The 23,661-nt window shown below is 24.9% G+C and overlaps 1 protein-coding gene across 3 annotated transcripts in view; it reads left to right on the forward strand.

The window, feature by feature from the left end:
* Window positions 1-19,384, forward strand: part of LOC117174990 (dynactin subunit 1) — an 86,641-nt gene extending 67,257 nt beyond the window's left edge. For all 3 annotated transcript variants that reach the window (XM_033364474.1, XM_033364475.1, XM_033364477.1), the window contains 5 exons: window positions 1,669-1,963; window positions 2,057-2,252; window positions 8,631-8,999; window positions 13,457-13,618; window positions 18,767-19,384. In XM_033364474.1, the coding sequence (XP_033220365.1) occupies window positions 1,669-1,963; window positions 2,057-2,252; window positions 8,631-8,999; window positions 13,457-13,618; window positions 18,767-18,985 (1,241 nt within the window). In that variant the 3' untranslated portion in view covers window positions 18,986-19,384. The remainder of the gene's footprint in view (window positions 1-1,668; window positions 1,964-2,056; window positions 2,253-8,630; window positions 9,000-13,456; window positions 13,619-18,766) is intronic.
* Window positions 19,385-23,661: the final 4,277 nt, after the last annotated feature.

Below are 23,661 nucleotides of genomic sequence, written 5' to 3' on the forward strand. Positions count from 1 at the left end.
AGTAGTAGTTAAGTTAGACTAAGGATGGAATTGTAAATATATGTACAGGGAGCGGTGGCCCTCAAACCCGTAAAAGGGAGAGATTAAATACATACAACTATTTCATTTTTTGTATTAAAAATAAATTTTTTGTTAAAAATTCAACTTTCTTCAAAAAAATTCGGGTTCTCAAGTTTCATATATTGTGTTAAAAAATCGTCTTTTTGGGGATATAACATATTTTTGCCTTGCAATTTCATATTTTTTGGTAGAAAATGGAACTTTTTTGATTGAAAATTAATCTTTCTTGATTAAATATGAAGTTTTTTTTCAATTTAATTTTTTGGGTTGAAAATTTATCTGTCTTATTAAAAATTCAACTATTCGGTTGAAATATAACTTTTTTGTTGAAAATTCGACAATTTGGTTGAAAATTCTTCTTTTTGGTTTCAAATTTTAACAGCTTGGTTACAAATTCAACTGTTTTTGGTACAAGTTTAATCTTTTTTATTTTAAGATTTGATCGTTTAGTTAAAAATTTAACTTTTCGGTTGAAAATTTTTGTATATTGTTGAAAATTCGTCTCTTTTGTAGAATTTTATTCATGTTGGTTGAAATTAATTCATCTTTCTTGGTTAAACTGAAGTGTTTTTTTTAATTTTAAATTAAAATGTTAATTATTATATGTTTCGCTGAGAATTCACATTTTTGGTTGAAAATTCAACTAATTCGTTCAGCGTTGAAAAACTTGGTTAAAAATGAATTTTTTGTTAAAGGTTCAATATTTTAGTTGAAAATTCATAGCTTTAGTTAAAGCTTTGTTTCTTTGTTGTTAAAAATTAATTTATTCAATTAAATATTTCATTTTTTTAATTAAAAATCAACTTTTTCGTTGGGAATTCAACTGTCTTCTAAAAAAATCGGCTTCTCTGCTTTTGATTTGATCTTTTATGACAAAAAATCAACTTCCTTGATCGAAAATTATTCATATTTTTGGTTGAAAATCCAACTACATAATTAGTTCAGAGTTGAAAAACTTGGATAAAAATGAATTTTTTTGTTAAAGTTTAAATGTTTTAGTTGAAAATTCATAGCTTTGGTTAAAACTTCGTTTCTTTGTTGTTAAAAATGAATTCATATAATTACATTTTTAACTAATTCATTTTTAAAAGAAAAAATAAACTTTTTCGTTGAAAATTCGATTGTCTTCTAAAAAAATTTAGTTCTCTGCTTTCAATCTGATCTTTTATTTAAAAAAAATCAACTTCCTTGATTGAAAATTATTCTTTCTTGATTGATATGATCTTTTTTATTAATAATTCAAATTTTAGGGTTGAAGATTCAACTTTCCTCGGAAAAATTCGTCTTTTGTGTTGAAATTTGAACTGTTTGGTTGAAAATTGAATTCTCTTCTTGAAAAATCATCTATTGGCTTGAAAATTCGTCTATTTTGGTTAAAAATTCATTGTTTTTCGTTGAAAATTTATGTTTTCGGGTATAATAGTCATCTCTTTTCTAAAACATTCGACTTTTTATTTTCAAAACTCTATTCTTTTCTTGAAAATTAATCTTCTTTGGTAGAAAATGATTTTTTTTTTTCGCTTGAAACTTCAACTATTTTGTTAAAAATACAAAATATTTGGAATTTAAAACGCAGAAATCAGAAATTATAAAGTCTTTTTCTCTCAGATCTAGAATCTGGTCTCACGGCCCCAAAACTGAAGGAAATGTCGGCAGCTTCGACGGAGAAAGTATACGACACGGAGGATTTGGGACCAGTGGCTTCCATCAAATCGAGTTTATCAGTAATTCAACAAGCAGCTGCCAATTTGGCCCAGAGGATGGCCGAGTGCGAAAATGAATTGGCAATTTCCGGTAATGCAGTGCCTCAGCAACAACCAGCGAGTGGAGAACCAACGAATCCGATTTTGATCAGGGCTCAAGTCGTGAAAAAGGAAGCAGAAGAGACCAAAGTTCTCAGCAGGTAATAATTTCGGATCTAATTCTAATTTTAAAAAAATTAATCATGATTATAATCTATTTTTATTATTATTTAACTTAAATACTTTCTCGAAAGGAAACTCGAATCCAGAGACAGTGATATTCGAGAAGCCAGAATCGCTTTGCGAGAGAAGCAAGAAGAAATTTCTGAGATGACTCTTAGGAAAGAATTGGCTGAAAAGCGTCTTGCTACTCAACAACATGAACACGAATTGAACCTCGAAAAGCTAAAACGAAAACTGGAGGAAGCTCAGAATCAACTCAAGCGAAAGGTAAGCTAAATTTCTATTTCATAAATAATGAATTTAACAAAAAAAATATTAATCTTTTCAAAAGATTTCCTCTTTTTCCCTTTATTTTCAAAAAACTACCCACTTTCTGGATATTTTTACTTAAAGGATAACTAATTTAATAAAAGCCAGTAGGACAATAAGTTAACAAAATTCAACTATTTTGTTGAAAAGTCACTTTTTTTGGTTAAAAATCCAACTACTTGGTTGAAAGTTGAATTAATTCATTATTCATTTTTTTTTTTTGAAAATGTAACTATTCTATTATCGGGTCGCCTCTGGACCGGGAAATGGCTTTTTGAAATGACCGGGAATTTTACAAATTTTTTGAAGAAAAAAAATCTGTCCAATTTTGATTTCAATTGTTTTTTAATCATTATTATTCGAAAATCTTCCACTTACAAAATGTGACATTTTATATTTTTAAATTTTAATCGAACATTTTAATTTAGAGAATTTTAAAATTTAATTTTACTTAGAATTTAAAAAGTGAATAATAATTGATTTTTGAAAACGATTCAGAATCAGTTCACAATTTTAGAATTTTCAGATTTTAACGTTAAAAATTAAATTGTTTTCAATTTTAAAATAAGATATTCGTAGTCGAAGGCTTATATTAAATTTCAAATATTAATCCAGTCTAAAATATTATGTTAAATATTATATTAAATATTATATAAAAATTAAAAAATTAATTAAAAATTTGAAATTTTTTCGCACCAAATTTTCAGGAAAAATTCGAATAATTTAAAAAATTTTTTAGAATTTTTGAAAAATTATCCAAAATAATTTAAAATTTGATAAAATTGTGAATCATTTTAAGGATTTTTTAACTATTTAAAATAAAAATAATTTAACTTTTTATTTAAGAAGTGTTCAGCTTGCAAAAAAATGCCATCTTTTAATTTTTAATGTTTCTATCATAAAATTGCTTAAAATTATATAATTTTGAAAAATTTAAATGCATTTAAATACAACATTTTAAAAATAAAAAGCTTTTAAGCTTAAATTTTAAAAGTTTAAAATTCAAGAGTTGAACTTTGAGTGCTTTAATTTGCAGCTCAGTATATAATTCGTAATTCTAAAATCTTTCACTTAAAAATTTTCAGATTTTAATTTTTAATCGTACATTTTTCATTGAATTTTCATTGAAAGTATTTTAAAATGCAGTTATGAAGACTTAAAAAATTAAAGATTAGAAACGTTCAAAATCTAAAAATTTGGATTTAATAAAACATTTTAGTTTATCAGTTGTTCATATAAATTATAATGATTCTTTGAAATTGAATTGTACATTAAGCTTTAACAAGTGAATAATAATTGATTTTACAAAACGATACGGAATCTTTAAAATTTAAGTATTTTTACATTTTTGCTTTGAAAATATAACTGTTTCAACTGGAACGTCTTATTAGTTAAACAAATGTAAACGCTTGATTGAAATTTTATAAAATATTTTCTATTAAAAATAATTTGTAAATCATCTATGGACAATTAAAGGCTTTTATTAAATTAAAAATATATTGTGTTAGTCTAAAATTATTAAAATATCGAAATTTTGTAATTATGAAAAAGAACAATTGCTTAATATTTAGAAATATGTTACTTCTAATTTAAAATCAGTAAATATAAATCAATAATTCAAAAGCACTTTCCAAAACCCTCTTAAAAATTTTAAATTGCGTAATTAGAAAGGAAGTTACAGGCGTTTGAAACTACCCCTGCAGGCATTGGGGTTGAAAATTCAACCCACCCTCACTTGGGGAGGGTTGGTAATCCTGGTCTATAAGTTTGTGGATTAACTACTGTTGGGTAGGCGAACATATTCCCAGAATTTAGGCAATCGAAAAACATGACTTTTTGAGTTGGGGCAGTTGAGGAATAATGCCCCATATGTATTGATCCTAGAGAAAAAAATCGAGTAAGTTGAAGTGATATTCAGAAGATTTGAAAAATTCAAATTAATAAAAAATTTGAAATGATTTGAAATTATTTATACTAAGCTTCTACGTATACTGAAAAAATCCGACTATTCATACCGAAATTTCGGTGTAAACAGCCCAGGATGACCTAATTTAAAACAAAATATAGATTTTTACAGATTTCGAACAACAAATTTAGAAGCTATCTAAGATATTTCACACGATTTAAAAAGAATGGTAGAAAAAGTTTTAGAAACAATTCGAATCAATTTAAAAGATGTTTAAAAGTTCTCAAAAAATTACAAAAATAATTTAAAATTTAATAAAATGTTTAACAACATCTAGATGTTTCAAGATTTTAAACTAAAATTTTAAAGTTTTTTAGAGGATTTTAAAAATACACCAGCGTGCAAAAATTTACGAACACCACTTTTTTGATGACTGATAAAGTTCTCCTAATTTTAATTATAAGCTAAAATTTTCTCTCTCTAAAGGGTTAAATGCTCTCAAAATTCTGTATAAGATGAGCTCAGAATGAAGCCAATTTGTCTATTTTTTAAGTAGATATTGCCAAAATAGTAGAAATGTCAATGTTTTCTTCAATTTGCAAAAAGTTTCGTAATAAGTAATATTATGAGAATTAATCTAAAAAAAATCCTAACACAGTGCAAAACCTTGAATTTGGATAAATTTGAAAACACATCATCTGTAGAAAAATAAAAATTGAATAAATAAATAAATAAATATATATATATATATTTAAAGGACTTTTGTAGAAACTATAGTTATATGCTTCATATATTTATAAACCAGAAAACTAAACTAAAAATGAGCCCAAAAACTTGAACAAATATTAATTATTATGGAAGTTATTGAAAATTATATAAAAACATTGAAATTTACGATATTTTTGCCGTATTTAATTAAAAAATAGACAAATGGCTTCATCCTGGGCTCATTTTTATGGAGAATTCTAAGAGCATTCAACCTTTTAAAGAGTAATTTTTTTAGTTCTGCCATAATTCAAATTAAAAGAATTTTATCAGTCATCAAAAAAGAGGTGGTCATATTTTGCACGATAGTAAAATAAAAATAATTCAACTTTTAATTTAAGAAGTATTCTGTTTATAAAAAAATGTAATCGTCTCATTTTAAATATTTCTGGCTTAAAATTTTTTAACATAATTTGCAGGTTAATTTTTAATACTTCAAATGGAGACATTTCTGGCTTTAGATTTCAAATTTTTTAATTTCATTACCCGTAAAAAGTGTTTGCGAGCCGGAAAAAAACTGGGAAATGATCGGATATTTTTTTCTGTGAACATATCGGTCACCCTGATAATAAGAAAATTAATCTTTTTGATAAAAAAATCATCTTTTTCGTGGAATGTTGAAATTTTTTGTTCAAAATTCATTTTTTGTTTCAAGATTCATAATTTTAAATGAAAATTCTTCTCTTTGTTTGAAAATTGATCTTTTCTAGTTGAAGATTCATCTCTTTGGTTCAAAATTCATGTAGTTTGTTGAAAATTAAAATATTTTTTGGATGAAATATCAACTATTACAGGTTTTGTTAAAATTTTTTCTTTCTTGATTAAAAAAATTAACTGCTTAATTCATCTATTTTCTTAAAAAATTATTTGTTTTTTTTTTGGTTGAAGATTCATGCTTTTGGTTGAAAATTGAACTATTCCATTTTTAGAAAATTAATCTTCTTTGGAAAACAATCGTTTTTTTTCTTTGGTTGAATTCTTTTGTCGAAAATTATTTAAAAAGTAATTTTTGTTGAAAAATTCAACTGTTTTCTTTTTTGAAATCTCGTCTTTTTAGGTAAAAAAATCGTCGTTTGAATTGAAAATTTATACTCTAGTAGAAAAAATCGTTTTTTTGGTTCAATGTTAATTATTTTCAATTGAAAATTCAACTATTTTATTTTTACTTTAGAATTAATCTCTTTTTGTTTGAAACTTAATTATTTTGTTGAAAATTTAACTGTTGTATTAAAAAGTAAACATTTTTCATTGAACATTAACCTATTTTGTAAAGTATTTATTTTTTTCGTTAAATATTTATCTCGTTGGTTGAAAATTTGCTATTTTGTTTATAATTATTTTATGTTTGTTTTGAAAATTCATAATTTCTGGTTACAAATTCAACTGCTTTGTATAGAATTCTTGTTTTTGTCTAGAAAATATCACAATTTCTCAAAAAATTTTTTCATTCTCGACTGTTTGGTAAAAAATATTCATTTTTAGTTGAAAACTAGACTGTTTTGTTGAAAAATTGTATTTTTTGTTGTTGAATTCAATTGTTTGTGATTTTAAATTTAAATATTTTTTGGTCCAAGTATCGACTATTACCTTTTTTGTGGTAAATTTAACATTACTGGTTGAAAATTCGAATTTTTTGTTGAAAGTCAAATTATTTTCTCAAAAATTCATTTTTTTAGTTGAAGATTCATGCTTATAGTTGAAAATTCGTTTTTTGGTTGGAACTTTAACTATTTGGTTGAAAATTCATCATTCTTATATCGTCGGTTGAAAATTGAGCTATTTTTCGAAAAGTCTTTTTTTTATTACGTTTTTCAACTGAAAAATTAACTTTCCAATGTTTTGCTGAAAATGTATCTTTTTTAGTTGAAAATTCGTATTTTTTTTGGTAGATAGCTAACCTTCTTGTTTGAAATTTTACTTTTTTTCTCTAAAAATGCAAATAATCGGTTAAAAATGAATTTTTTTGTTGATAATTCATATTTTTGGTTGGAAAATTCCACTGTTTTACAAAAAATTCATCTCTCAGCTTGAAAATTCAACAATTTAGGTGTATTTCCGGTTAGAAAATTAAATTTTTGGGTGTAAAGGTAAACTATATTTGGTGAAAAATCCATTCTTTTTATTTAAAGATTCATTATTGTAGTTATACTAAATATACATTTTTTATTGAGAATTAATATTTTATAATTTAAAATTCATCTAATTGGTTGGAAATTTATTTTTTAATTAATTTTTTTAATTACAAATTCAACAATTCCTATTTTGATGAAAAATCGATCTTTTAGTCGAAAATTCATTAATTTGATAAATAATCTCTTCGAAAGAAAATTCATCTTTCCATATTTAAAATGAAACTATTTACTTAAAAATTCTACGATTTGGTTGAGAATTAATTTTTTTTAACTGAAAGCGTCACTATTCCATTTTTAGTAGATAATTCAACTATTTGGTTGAAAATTCGTCTTTTTTGGTAGAAAATATGTCTCTTTAGGTGGAAACTCATCTTTTTGTGTTGAAATTTGAAATATTTTTTTCAATTTTCTTGTTGTTTAAAATTATTATTTTTAACTCAAAATGTAACTATTCTATTTTTTGTGGAAAATTGATCTTTTTGTGTTGAAAATTCAACAATGTGGGTAAATTTTTTTGTCTTGACTTGAAAAACTCTCTGTTAAAAAGTTAACTCTCTTGTTGAAAATTTGTCTTTTGGATTGAAACATTAATTTTTGTAAATTAAAAATTGAACAATTTGAATCTAAATTCAACTGCTTCGATCAAAATTATATTTTAAAAGAAATTAACTCTGCATTATTTTAATTGAAAATAATTGTTTCCGCTATTATTCCCCGATTTTCGTTAAAATCATAGTGTTTTACCTATTTTTCGAGCATTTCTGGAACTGAATTTTGATTCTTTTTAGTTGAAAATTCATTAATTTGACCATTAATCTCTTCGGAAGAAAATCCATCTTTCCATATTTAAAATGAAACTATTTACTTAAAAATTCAACGATTTGGTTGAAAATTCGTCTTTTTTTGTAGAAAATCTGTCTCTTCAGGTGGAAATTCATCTTTTGTGTTGAAATTTTGAGTATTTTTTTTCAATTTTCTTGTTGTTTAAAATTATTATTTTTAACTGAAAATGTAATTGATCTTTTTGTGTTGAAAATCCAAAAACTTGGATTATTTTTTTTCTTGACTTGGAAAACTCGCTTGGTTAGAAAGTTAACTCTCTTGTTAAAAATTTATCTTTTGGGTTGAAACATTAATTTTTTTAAATTAAAAGTTCGACTATATAAATCTAAATTCAACTTTTTTTTAAAGTAAATTATTCTATTTTGGTTGAAAGTTGAACTATTTCGTTCTAAATGTAACTGCTTCGATACAAATTATATTTTTAAAAAATTAACTCTTTGGTTCAAATTCCATCTCTTTAGGTGGAAAATTTAAATTTTTGGGGTTGAAAATTCACTTCTTTTGTTGAAAGTGCAATATATTTCTACTAAAAATCTTGGGAATATTTTATCTACATTAAATTGATTTAAAATAATTTTTTCCCCTATTATTCCCTGATTTTCGTTAAAATCATAGTATTTTCCCTATTTTTCGAGCATTTTCGGCTCTGAAGTTTGGTTTTTTTTTCATACCCATGATTTGTTTCTCCAGGAAAAGGAATTTGAGGAAACGATGGACCATCTTCAAACAGATATTGACAGTTTGGAATCGGAGAAGGGTCAGTTGAAGGAGAAATTGAAGTCTTATGGAAAGAAAGCCACACCGTTGCCTGGAGAAGGAGTGACGGGAGTTTCTTTGGATTCGAGTTTGCCAGCGCCTCCGCAGGACAATCAGCTTTTGCTGAATCAAATTGCGGCTCTCAGAGAAGTCGTGAAAAGTGAACAACGTCAGAAACAGAAATTTATGGCTGAAGATATGAAAAAGAAGCTGGATTCGTTGAGTCCATTGCCAGTGATCGATACGAAAACGGTGGATCCTAGGCTCTTTGAATTGAGGAGAAAGAGATCTGAACTCATAAAGGTATTAATTTATCAATTTCTCTAATACAAAACAGAATATGCTCGGCCTTTTTATTTACTTTGAGAATTTAATGAGAATTTATAAAAAAAATTAAACCACTCAATTTGAAATTTTTAATTAAGAAGAAGAACAATTTCTTCATATTTAGAAATCTTGGAGTAAAAAAATAAATATTGTAACTTTTAGAAAAATTATCTTTTGGCTTGAAAGTTCAATTATGTGTTTGTAAATGCAACTATTTATATAATAATAATTTTTTTAAATTAATTTCTTTTTGTCATAGGCATTTTCAATTGGGATTTTTAATTAAATATGAATTTTTTTTTAATTTAATTGTTCGGGTTGAAAATTTATCTGTCTTATGAAAACTTCATGTTTATAACTTAAAAGTTCAACTATTCGGTTGAAATATAACTTTTTTTGTTGAAAACTCGACAATTTGGTTGAAAATTTTTTGGTTGCTAAAATATTTCAATTTCTAAATTCTTCTAGGTGTAAAACCAACTATACACCTACAATATTAATAATATTAATACAAAAAAATTTTGTTTATAAATAAATTTTAAATACTTTTTAGTTAAGTTTTCCAATAAAAAATATATGTTTTGAAACTAAGAAATGAATATTTAAATAAAATGATGAATCTTCTACCAAAAAAATTAATTTTTAACTTGGAAGATTAATAATCTGCCAAAAAATACTTATTTTAAACAAAGTACATGAATTTTCATATAAAAAGATCAATTTTCAACCAAAATTAGAACAGATGAATCTTCAGAAAAATAAATGTCAAAAAAAAATTAAAAACAAATAACTTTTTTCATCTAAAAAAAGGTTTTTTAATCAAAAATAGAAGAATTAAATTTTTGGTTCAAACATTCAATTTAAAAAAATCTAATCTTCACAAAGTAAATAAATTTAAAACACCGACGATGAATTTTCTACCAAAAAAAGAGTCTTTTTCAACAAATTACATGAATTTTCATATAAAAAGATCAATTTTCAACCAAAATTAGAATAGTTCAACTGTTAGAAAAATAAATCTCCAACCAAAAAAAAAAAATTAAAAAAACAATAGTTTCTTTCATCTAAAAAAGGGTGTTTTAACCAAAAATAGAATATTTGAATTTGTAGTCCGAACATTTAATTAAAAAATGAATTCTTTACAAAGTAATTAAATGTAAAACACAAAAAATGAATTTTCTACCAAAAAAGAATCTTTTTCAATATTGTACATGAATTTGCATCTAAAAAAGATCAATTTTCAACCAAAATTAGAACAGTTCATCTTTTAGAAAAATAAATATTCATTAAAAAAGCGGATTTTCAACAAACACAGTTTTTTTCGTAAAAAAATAATTTTTTACGTAGAAATAGAACAATTAAATTTTCAGTTGAAACATTCAATAAAAAAAATGAATTTTTAAGAAAGTAATTAAATTTGTAATACTAAAGATAAATTTTCTATAAAAAAAGACTCTTTTTCAACAAAGTACATGAATTTTCATCTAAAAAGATTAATTTTCAACCAAAATTAGAACAGTTAATCTATTAGAAAAATAAATATTCATAAAAAAGCGGATTTTCAACAAACGCAGTTTTTTTCGCAAAAAAAAAGACTTTTTAACCAGAAACGGAACAATTAAATTTTCAGTTCAAAAATTCAAACAAAAAAATGAATTTTTCAGGAAGTAATTAAATTTGAAATACTATGGATCAATTTTTCACCAAAAAAGACTCTTTTTCAACAAAGTACATGAATTTTCTTCTAAATTGATCAATTTTCAACTAAAATTAGAACAGTTACATTATTAGAAAAATAAATATCAAAACAAAAAAAAAATAAATAAATAAATTAAAAAAGTCTTTTTCACAAAAAAAAAGTTTTTAACCAAAAATAGAATTAAATTTTCGGTTTGAACATTCAATAAAAAATAAATTTTTAAGAAAGTAATTAAATTTGAAACACTAAAGATGAATTTTCTACAAAAAAGACTCTTTTTCCACAAAGTATATGAATTTACATATAAAAAAGATCAATTTTCGACCAAAATTAGAATTATTAAACTATTAGAAAAATAAATATTCAAAACAAAAAAAATAAATTAAAAAAAAAATAATTTTTTTATCTAAAAAAAGGTGTTTTAACCAAAAATAGAAGAATTGAATTTTTAGTTCGAGCATTTAATTTAAAAAATGAATTTTTTACACAGTAATTGAATTTAAAACAGAAAAAATGAATTTTTTACCAAAAAATACTTGTTTTCAATAAAGTACATGCATTTTCATCTAAAAAGATCATTTTTCAACAAAAATTAGAATAGTTAAATTATTAGAAAAATAAATATCTTACCAAAAAAAATGCAATTTAAAAAAAATAGATGTTTTAACCAAAAATTAAAGAAATTAATTTTCAGTTCGAACATTCAATTAAAAAAAATGAATTCTTCACGTAGTAATTAAATTTGAAACACAAAAGATGAATTTTCTACCAAAAAGGATTCTTTTTCAACAAAGTACATGGATTTTCATCTAAAAAGATCAATTTTCAACCAAAATTAGAACAGTTAAATTATTAGAAAAATAAATATCCAACCAAAAAAAGACAAAACGAAATAAAAAAAGTCTTTGATAAAAAAAGAGTTTTTAATCAAAAATAGAAGAATTACATTTTCAGTTAGAAAGTTCAATAAAAAAATGAATTTTTAAGAACTTAATTAAATTTGAAACACTAAAGATGAATTTTCTACAGAAAAGACACTTTTTCAACAAAATACATGAATTTACATTTAAAAAAGATCAATATTTATAAAGAAAATGATTTTTTAACCAAAAATAGAAGAATTAAATTTTCAGTTTAAACATTTAATTAAAAAAATAATAATTCTCAACAAAGTAATTAAATTTGAAACACAAAGGGTGAGTTTTGTAACAAAAAAGATATAGTTTCAATGAAATCTATAAACTTTTAACTAAAAAAAATAAATTTGCTAACCAAAACTAGAACAGTTAAATTTATAGTTAGAAAAGTAAATTTTAAACAAACAAAAAAAACGAGTTTTCAAACAAAATGAATTATTATTTTTCAACGAAAAATATAATTTTCAAGCAAAAGAGAATAGTTGCATCTTCAGTTAGAAAAAAATTCTACTAAATAGAAACGAATTTCCAGATAAAGAAATTGATTTTTAATCACAGGGATACATTTTAACAAAAAATGTGAATTTTGGACCAAATAGTGGAATTTTCAACCCAAGAGATGAATTACCGATTAAAAAAACGAATTTTTAACTCTTTTTTTCAACCAAAGAAATGAATTCTTAACAAAAAATAGAATACTCAAATTTTCTAGAAAACAGAACATTCTTTAACGAAAAAAATACATTTCTATGAAATAATTTTAATTTTTCACATAAAATGGAATATTTGAAGTCCATTTTCAACTAAAATTATCAGTCTTCAACTTACAAAATTTTATTTTCAACCAAAAAAGTGAATTTTGATCTAAAAAGATCAATTTTCTACTAAAAATAAAATTCTTAAATTTTCAGTTATATAAATAAATTTCCAACCAAAAATGAAACGAATTTTCAATAAAATAGTGAAATTTTCAAGTACAGAAATTAATTTTGAACCAAAAAGATGAAGTTTCAACTAATGAGAGTACTCCTCTACCAAAAAAGGCGGATTTTCAACAGAAAAATGAATTTTAACCTAAAACAGATAAGTTTGTAATTAAAAATGGATTAATGAAATTTCCAGTAAAAAACTTAATTTTCAATAAAATCAATGTAAATTTTCAACGAAATAGTATAATTTTCAACAAAAACAATTAAATTTCTATAAAAACGAGCAATTTTCGACGAGATTTTATAATATTTTAGTGTATTTCAAAGAATTTATTCTTAAGAATTGAGGGATTTTGTAGGGTTTCAAATATTTTCAAATACTTCCTTTTTTTCGCACAGAATTGGGCGTTTTCCCAAACTAATGTCACTGGAAAATTTTTTTCCACTTTTTTCAAAAAATTGGTCCCGAGTGAATTGTATTATTCAAGCAATAATGGGTTCATTTTTATGGATTTTTTGGAATTCACCCTGAATTCTTATTCAGCTATCTTTAATTATTTTCAATTCTTATGAATTCCTTGGAATTCATCCTGATATCTTATTAAGCTATCCTGAATTCTTTTTAATTCTAATGAATTATCAGTGGATGTTTTCGAATTTTTAAAAGTTTATGTTTAATGTTTAATTGATCCTGATGTGTTTAAAACTTACCTTGAATTTTTAAACATTTCAACAAATTCTTTTGAATTTAATGCATTTTTATAACCTATTTCAAACTTATTGAATTCAATTCGTTTTTTTTATATTTTAGGATTATATTAGTTTTTTTTTAATTCTATAAATTTTTTATAAATTTTATCGAATTCTTCTCCTTCAACTTATTTTTAGGATATAAATAAAGTTATGATATTCCCCGCGGTTCCTGATTTGACTCGCCCAACTCTCATTACGAGAGAAGCGCCAGTTTTGGAAAAAGCGATGCCTGCCTATGTCTTGTTGCAACGGCAGTTGACTTTGAAGGAATTGAAGGAGCGAGCTGATCAACTAGCTGTAAGTTTTCAATATTTTCATTATTTTTATTATTATTTTTATCATTATTCTATTATTCCGGGGGCCGATTTTGCGACTATTTTCATTGATGATCAACCTGAAAAGTAGAATTTTCAATATAAAATATAATTTTTTAACCTGTTTCAACCAAGACAGACGAATTTTGAAATAAAAAAATGCATACTTTTTTAACTGAATTAAAATTAAAAGCGTGTTTCCAAGAAACTTGTCCTTTTTATAATTTTTTTCGCTTAATTACGAACTGAATTAATCAAATCTAATAAGAAAATCCAAATATTTTTTTGTTGAAAATGAATTCTTTCTGATTAAAAATTCGACAATTTAAATACTTTTAATCAAAATTAAACTATTTTGTTAGTCATATTTTTTGCTTAAAAATTTAACTGTTTTGTTGATAATTTTCCTTTTTAGATAGAACATTGATTCTTTTGAATTAAAAATTCCTCTTTTATGGTAGAAAAGTCATCTTTTGTGGTTGGAAATTCATTTTTCTAGGTTGAAAATGAACTTTTTTGTTAAAAATATAACAAAAAATGCGTCTCAAAATTTAACTTTTAGAAAAATCGTCTTTTGGCTTGAAAGTTCAACAAAAATAATTTTTGTTATTTTTTTTGAAAATTCATCTCTCTTCGTTTAAAGTTATCTTTTTGTTGAAAATTTAACTTTTCAGGTCGATAATTCAACTGCCTTTTTAAAAATTTGCCTTCTTGGGTGGAAAATGTTACTATCTGGTTAAAATTTAACCTTTTTGGGCTCAAAATTCGACCATCAAATTGAAAATTCCAGTATTTTGTTAAAAAAATTTATTTTTTGGTAGGAATTAATCTTTTCGTTGGAAAATTCAACGGTTCCAGTCAAAGATTCATCATTTTAGTTTAAAATTCACTTTTTTAATATCATTTCAATTGAAGATTTATCATTTTAGATGAAAAATTGTCAGTTTTATTACAAATTAATTTTTTAACCGAAACTTCAATTTTCAGTTTTTTGTATAAAATTTATATTTTTAAATTTTAAATATCAGTGGAAATGTGTCTTTTCTAGTTAAAAATTCAACTATTTCGTTGCAAATATGTGTGTTTTGTTGAAAAATCGTCTTTTTGGTATAAAGTCAATCTTTTTTAGTTAAAAATTCAACTATTCAGTTAAAAATTCAACTATTTCGTTAAAAATAAATGCATTTTGTTGAAAATTTGATTTTTTTGTAGAAAATTAATCTACTTGTTTCAAAATTCATTTTTTGGCTGCAAATTGATCTTTCTGGTTGAAAATAAAATTACTTGGTTGAAATTTGATAAAAATGTACCTTTTCGTTTTAAAATTCATCTATTCAAGTTGAAAATTCATCCTTTTAGTTAAAATTTTGGTTCCTCATTAATTTTTTTAACTGAAACTTGAACTTTTAAATTTTTGGTAGAAAATTAATTTTTTGTTTGTCCAAAACTAAACTGTTTGTATGAAAATTTGTCTTTTTTTATAGGATATTTAAGGATTTCGTTGAAAATTAAAGTATTTTGTTAGAAAATCGTAATTTGGTAGAAAATTCATCTTCTTTGTTGAAAATAAAACTACTTGTTTGAAAGTTAAACTCTTTTGGGTTCAAAATTCACCTGCCCTGTTTGAAGTTTCATAATTTTAGTTGAAAATTCATCACTTTGCTTGAAATTTATTTTTGTGGTTTAAAACTATCTTTTTTTCAACTGAAACTTCATTTTATTTTTGATATAAAATAAAAATTTATAATTAAAAAATTTCTAGTTCAAATTTGGTTGAATGTTCAACAAAATAAAAATATAAATTAAACTAAAAAAAAAACTACTTAATTGAGAATTCTTGTATGTTGTTAAAAAAACTTCGTTTTTGGCAGAAAATTAATTTTTTTTGGTTGAAAAATCAACTGTTTGTTTAAGAATTGATCTATATTTTAAAAAATGCAATATTTTCACTTGAAAAGTTAGGAATTTCAATCAGTTTAAATTGAATTTAATACAGAACTTACATTAATTTTACTTGAATATGTAATGGAATTCAAGTATAAGAAGAGTAAATATAAGTTTGTTTGAATTTCGATTCAAATTCATGGATTTTAAGCACACAACCAAAAAATGATTAACCCCTAGAACCCTAAAAAAACATTATTTATTATAAACATACTACGAATGGCTTTGTTCTATGAAACATTATACCAGGAAAAAATCTGGAATTGTCAGGGAATTTTTTTCCAGGATTCTTTTCAGGGTGGCGATTTGACCCGGAAACCCGCATATGATCGGGGATTTTATTGACCGGGAAAAACCGGAAATTGAATTTAAAAACCGGTCATTTACTTCTGGCCTTAGCAAAATTCAATTTTTCATTATTTAAATTAAAGTGATTTTCGACATGGAACGGCATTTTTTTTAAAGAATTAAAACTGCTATTTAGAAGAAGGGTTTAAAAAATCCCATTCTAAGCTTTTTTATTGAAATTTAGTTTTGTTGCTGGAAGATTCATAATTTTAACTGGAAATTCATTTTTTTAACTAGAAATTGAGGTTTTCTAGTAGAAAATTTAATTATTTTGCTGAAAATTAGATTTTTGTTTTGTTTGAGAATTACATTTTTAACTGAAAATTCAACTTTTTTTGTAGAAAATTCACCTTTCTGGTAGGTATAAAATTCACTTATTCCAGTTAAAGATTGATCATTTTAGTTTAAAGTTTATCAGTTTAGTTGAATGTTAATTTTTCCAACTGAAAATGTGGCCGTTTCACTTTGAGTTGAAACTTTACCTTTTCTTATTCGAAATTTGCATGTGAATTTTTTTTAAATTGAAAATTCATTTATTTCATTAAAAATGCACGTATTTTGTTTAAAAAAGTACTTTTTTGGTTTAAAATGATTTGTTTCTTTGAAAATTTATTATTGTTTAAAAATTATTCTTTTTTTCTGAAAATTCAAGTATTCCAGTTAAACATTCATCATTTTAGTTGAAAATTCTTCTTTCAGGTTATCAATAAATTTACTTGTTTGAAAAATAAACTAGTTGAAAATTAAATTTTTAATTGAAGATTCATCCATTTCATTAAAAAATTCATTTTTTTGTTGAAAAATAAGCTATTTTATTGGAAATTTTTTGTTTTTATTTTGTTGAAAAGTATTTTTTTACTAGACTGAAAACGAAAATACGATTCTAGTTGCATATTTCATAATTTTAGTTAAAAATTTATGTGTTGGCGGGACATTCATTTTTTTACTTAAAATTAAATTATTTAATTTTTGGTTGATTAATTTTATTTTTACTTGAAAATTCATCAGTTAAGATGAAAATGATTATTTTTACTAAAAATGTATCAATTTCTTTTTCTGTTGAAATGTCTCCTTTGATTGAAAATTCAAGTATTTCGTTAAAATTCGTGTATTTTGTTAAAAAATTGTATTTTTTGATATAAGATTAATTTTTTTGTTTGAAAACAAATCTTATTGTTTAAAAATACATCTCTTTGGTTAAAAATTCAATTATTTTGGTGAAATATTCTTAATTTTATTTGAAAATTCATCTGCTTTGTTTAAAATTCCACTATTCCAGTTGAAGATTCATAATTTTATTGGAAAATAATTTTTTTTGTGCAATTTTTTGCTGTATTCTATTAAAAGATGTTTAGACGGAACGTCGTAATTTAAAGTAAATGTTTGCGTTTTGCGACAAATATGAATATGTTAGTTTTAATTGACCGGGAAAACTGAAAAATTTGACCGGGAAATGAGCAGAAATTTGACATTGTCCGCCAAAACGCCACCCGGATGACAAAATCGATAAATTCCAACTTTTTTATTTTTGCCTATTTAGGAGTGTTCTTCTTTATCCATAATGTGTCCCCTAAGGGTTTACATGACTTCCATTCCTTACAATCTTTCCGCTTCTATATATATATATATTTTTTTTTTACAGTCTTAGCCTTTCTATATATACAATTATTTACAACTATTTAGATAAAGTCTTATATCTAGTTTCTTACCTCTATTTCCTGTGATAGGGCAATTGAGAACTTATTAGCAAACGAGTGAGCGAGCGAACGAAAGCGAGAGTGATAGAGGGTATAAGATTAGAGGGGAAGGAGCTGAAGGAAGGAGTGGACAAAAAGAGGATGTTATATGGAAGCTCGGAGAGAATAGAGTATGATTTGACATGGGTAGAAAGGAGCATGCTAGGATTGGGATAAACAAAGGGAACAGATAGTAAGAAATGCGGTGCAGGAAAACTAGGAGAGAAGGGAACGGGAGATAGGAAAATAAGAAATAGTAAGAAGGAAAAACAGACGAGAAACGAAAGTAGGGAAGAATGGAAGATATGTTACTGGAATGTAGCAAGATTGGAGAGAAAGGATATGAAATATAGAGGGAGATGAGAAAGGAGAATATACACGCTTAGAAGGTGAAAAGGGAATAGTAATTGATTATGTGATAGTGGATGATGAGGTAAGAAAAAAGGTTAATAAACTAGAGGTAGGTGATTATATTGCTTCGGACCACTTTCCCTTAATCGTGACATTAGTGGAGAAAAGAAAGAAGTAATGGGGAAGAATATAGGGAAAAAAAGAAAGAGTATACTGAGTTGTGTGGTCAAAAGAAAGAGGAAGAGAATAAAAGATTTGAGGAAGAGGCGGAGAAGGCTAGGACGGCAGAAGAGGCATGGAAGGTAGTAAATAGAGAAAGAGAAAGAAGCAAACGAGTAAACCAAGATATTTAAATGGTAGAATGTAAGAAATATTTTTTGGATTTGCTAGGAAGAGTAGAGAGAAAAGTTAGAAAGGGAGGGAAATATGGTAGAGAAAGAGATGAGGAAGAGGACATAACAAGGGAAGAATTAGTTAAGGTATTAGGAATAATGAAGGATAAAAAGGCACCTGATATAAATGAGATTCCAAATGGAGTATGGAAATATGGAGGGAAGGAACTAGAGGAATGGACATGGATAATGTGTAATCGAGTATGAAGAGGAGAGGGGTGGCCAGAGTTATGGAAAGAAGGAGTATTTATACCAATAGTAAAGAAAGGGAGAGGATTAAAAAAGAAAAAGGGGCAATGATAGCAATTTAGGAGAGTTAGGATTCCAAATTAAGTAGAATTCCTATTTTTAAATTTTCAGAGTGAAATTCGTGAGGAGGTGGTAAAGAGGACTTTTGGAGGGAGAGCAGAGGCGAATTTCGCCATTTTCCCGAGTCGAGAAATGGCAGCAGCTATGAGAGAATCCGAGAGTAGGTTGGTAGCGGAAATTGAAATTCCACATGATGGTCCAGCCGAAACGATCAATATGAACGTAGGTACTCAAGATTTGAGAAAAGTTCACGCTCTTCTATGTTACTGAACGCTTTTTGGGAACTAAGTGTAGATAAAATAATAAATTTAAGTTCTGCAAACTTCATAACTTACATATGTCTTAGATGAAGAATTGGCGTCGTTTTTGCCATGGAAGATTAATTTTAGATAGATATTTTAATGTTAAGTGATGAGCCAGAGGATCTTCTTATATTTTACTCATATATCATAAATTACGCTTGAGCGATGAGCACATTTTTATATTCGAGTTTGTACTTTACTATACTTTATTTATTTCTGTTCTGACTTAAGAATTCGAGGTAACTTTTTAAGTAAAGTTTAACAGTATTGATTTATTTTTAAAGCTGTTTTGGGCGATTTCGAGTGCCTGTACGACGATTTCTGTACTCTAAATGTGAAATATATAGCCCATTCGATTTAAGTAAAATGTCTTTGTCCACTTTTTGCAACGATTTGAGGATTATAATTTAAAGACCTTGAAAATAAACATTTAGGAAACTTGTTTATTTGAAAAAATAAATAAAAGCATTGAAAACGTATTTAAAATTGATTCATGAGGAAATTAAATGTTTTAAATTATAAATTATAAAATAAAACGAACATAAAAGCTATTTCTCTTTTTTCTCCTCTTTAAAAGAACTTCTCTTTTTTTCTTGTTTAGAAAAAACTTTCCCTTTTCCTCATTTTTTGCGTAAATACATGTATGATCCGAATTAATGGAATCGAGTAAGAAAATCGAACTATTTTTGGTTTAAAGTTAATTCTTTTTAATTAAAAATACTGCTTATACAGCTTTGGTTATATATTTTGGGTGTAGAATGCATCTCTTTTGATTAATAATTCGGCTGAAAATTGAACTATTCCATTTTTTGCTAAAAATTAATAGTTTTTAATTTGAAAATTCAACTATTCAACTACTTGCTTGAAATTTGAAATATTTTATTAAACATTTATTTTATTATTTGAAACTGTTTGTTTGAAAGTTCGTTTTTTTCGTTGAAGACTATTTTTTTAATTTGTTGTTAAACTATTTCATTCTTTGCTGAAAATTTATAGTTTTTAGTTGAAAACTCAACTATTAGGTTGAAAATTGAAGTTTTTTTGTACAAAATGCATCTCTTTTGTTAGAAATTTTATCTTTATAAATTAAAAATAAAACTGCTTGATCAAAAAATAATATTTGTTGATTAAATATTTAACTATTTTGTTGAAAATTTCCTTCGCAGTATCAACTTTTAAATTTTTGTAAAAAATTTATATTTTTTTGGTTGAAAATTATAATATATATTTTCTTGAGAGTTATGTTTTTTTTTTTTTTGTTGAAGATTAATTTTTTGAATTAAAAATTTAACTATTCCATTTTTTGTGAAAAATTCAGATATTTGGTTCATAATTAACTTTTTAGTTAACTTTTTAATCTAAAATTAATTTATTGTTGTTGAAAATTTAATTATTTGGTCGTAAAATCTGCTTTTTGGGTTCTAAATGAACTTTTTTTGAAAAATTTATCTTTTTAGGTTTTAAAATCAACTTTTTTCCAAAAGCTTCGAAATTTTAGCTTGAAAACTCCACTCTTTTATTGAAAATTCATCTCTTTAGTTGAAAAGGTAAGTATTTTGTTCAATATTCCCTTTTTTGATTGAAAATTTAACTATCTGTTTCAGAATTCGACTATTTTGCCGAAAATGAAAAATTTAAATGTTTTATTGAAACTTCTTGTTTTTTGATTGATTCTTTCAGATTGAAATTTGATGTTTGTAGGTTAAAAATTGAGCTATTTTGTTAAAGATTCAACTATTTGGTTGTAAATTAACTTTTTTATCGAAAATTTAATTATTATCTTGAAATTCGTCTTTTTAAATAGAAAAATTTTCCTTTTGAATTAAAAATTCAAGTATTTTGTTAAAAATTGAGTTCTTTTGTTTAAAAGTTCAATCATTCGTTTGTTTCTTCAATTGTTTGTTCTAAAATTAAGTTTTAGTTGAAATTTTAATTCTTTATTTGTAAAACCAAATTTCTTGGTTGAAAATTAATTTTTTTTACCTTAAAATTAAACTGCTCCATTTTTCGTTAAAAATTTATCTTTTTTAAGTGAACATTAATTTATTTGATTAAAAACTCGTCTTTTTGGGTTGAAATTCAACTATTTTGTTGAAAATTTAATTCTTTTTTTGAAATTCGTCTTTTTAACTAGAAAATTTTGTCTTTTGAAATAAAGGTACAACTATTTTGTTAAAAATTCCTTTTTTCAGTTACAAATTTTACTATCTGTTTAAGAATTCAACCATTTTACCGAAAATTTAATTGTTTTGTTGAAAATTCGTGTTTTTGGATTGATTCTTTCGGATTCAAAGTTATTGTTTGTAGTTTAAAAATTGAGTTAGTTTGTTAGAGATTCAACTATTTATTTGTAAATGCAACTGTGTGGTCGAAAATTCAAACATTTGGTTGTAAATCGTTTTTTTTTTAATTCGACCATTTAGTTGAATGTAAATTCTTGTGGGTTGAAAATTCCACTACGTGATTTAAAAAATTTAATAATTTTGTTAATGGTTTCTTTATTTTGTTAAAAAGTCATTTTTTTGGTCAAAAAGTTAACTGTTTGTTTATTAATACAACTGTTGGTCTCAAATTAATTTGTTTTGGTTGCAAATTTAAGTTTTTAGTTGTAAAATCATCTTTCTTGGTTGAAAATTAACTTTTTTGTTGAAAATTTAATTCTTTTTTTGAAATTCGTCTTTTTAACTAGAAAATTTTGTCTTTTGAAATAAAGGTACAACTATTTTGTTAAAAATTCCTTTTTTCAGTTGCAAATTTTACTATCTGTTTAAGAATTCAACCATTTTACCGAAAATTTAATTGTTTTGTTGAAAATTCGTGTTTTTGGATTGATTCTTTCGGATTCAAAGTTATTGTTTGTAGTTTAAAAATTGAGTTAGTTTGTTAGAGATTCAATTATTTATTTGTAAATGCAACTGTGTGGTCGAAAATTCAAACATTTGGTTGTAAATCGACTTTTTTTTTAATTCGACCATTTAATTGAATGTAAATTCTTGTGGGTTGAAAATTCCACTACGTGATTTAAAAAATTTAATAATTTTGTTAATGATTTCTTTATTTTGTTAAAAAGTCATTTTTTTGGTCAAAAAATTAACTGTTTGTTTATTAATACAACTGTTGGTCTCAAATTAATTTGTTTTGGTTGCAAATTTAAGTTTTTAGTTGTAAAATCATCTTTCTTGATTGAAAATTAACTTTTTTGTTAAAATTCAACTATTTTGTTGAAAATTTAATTCTTTTTTTGAAATTCGTCTTTTTAACTAGAAAATTTTGTCTTTTGAAATAAAGGTACAACTATTTTGTTAAAAATTCAGTTCGTTTGTTTAAAAGTTCAACTATTCGTTTGTAAATATAACTGTTTGGTCTAAAATAAATTTGATGTTGTTGAAATTGGAATTAATCAGTTGTAAAACCAGCCTCCTTGGCTTAAAACGATTTTTTTTTACCTTAAAATTAGAATTTTCCATTTTTGATTGACAATTTATCTTTTTTAATTGAAAATTTCTTTATTTGATTAAAAACTCTTCTTTTTGGTTTGAAAATGCAACTATTTTGATTGAAAATTCTACTATTTGGTTTGAAAACCATCTTCTTAGGGTTTTTAGCAACGGGTTGAAAGCCTCATAGTTTCGGTCGGGTGTCCGTCCGTCTGTCCGTCTGTCCGTTCCACCTTCTTCAAAGGAGGGGAAATGGGCGGGGGGGAAGTGAGGGTCGGAACATGAGGGATAGGGAGGTGAAATCGTCGGAGGGGAAGTGAGGGAAAGGGGGAATTATAAACGGGAATGAGAAAGGGTTGAGGTAAAATAAGGGAAGTGAAGGGAAATTAGGAGAAGGGAGATGAGGAGAATTGAGATAAGGAATGGGGATATGGAAGGGGAGAAAAAGAAAGGGGAAGTGAGAGGAAGTTCCCTTGCTTCCCCTCACCTTACTTCCTCATCCACAATTTCCCCTCCATCCCCTCACTGCCCTTCCTCTTTTTCCCTTCCAAAAAAGAAGTTTTTCGTAAGATTTTCAAGATGAATCTGAAAAGATATGAAGTATAAATAAAACTTTTTAAAAAATAATGTAAAAGAAGAAACCTTCAAAAATAAAATAAAAAATGTTTGAATGCGTATTAAAAAATCTAAACTAAATCATTTTTAAAAGTTGAATCATCTAAGAAGTTTAGAAGTTGAAGAATCTAAAATACAAAATCTTTGACAAGGAATAAAACCCGTAATATTGACCCCTTTTCCAGTTTTTTTTTAAATAAATATTTTTAAGATTATTCATCTGATAAGATATAAATGAAAATAAAATTGTTTTTCTAAAAGAGTAGAAAAAAATAAATCTTCAAAAATTCCAGACGCTAAGAAATCTAAAAATCAAAATCTTTACAAAAAAAATAAAAAAATAAATGCGAACTGAATGCTGTAAAGGAATTTTCCATAAGACGACCTCTTTTCCAGCTTTTTAAAATAAATATAAATAAAAAAGAAGAATAAAAGAGGCAACAAGCTTAAAAAAATAAAATTGTTAAAGAAAGTAAAACTAAAACTTTTTATATTTTTTGTTCGGAAAACTAGAAAAACTGGTTAAAGATACAAGACCTCTTTACAAAATACGTCTTATTCCCTTGAAAATTCAATTGTTCGTTTGAAAGTT

This window comes from Belonocnema kinseyi, chromosome 6 (assembly GCF_010883055.1).
Source record: "Belonocnema kinseyi isolate 2016_QV_RU_SX_M_011 chromosome 6, B_treatae_v1, whole genome shotgun sequence".
Lineage (NCBI taxonomy): Eukaryota > Metazoa > Arthropoda > Insecta > Hymenoptera > Cynipidae > Belonocnema > Belonocnema kinseyi.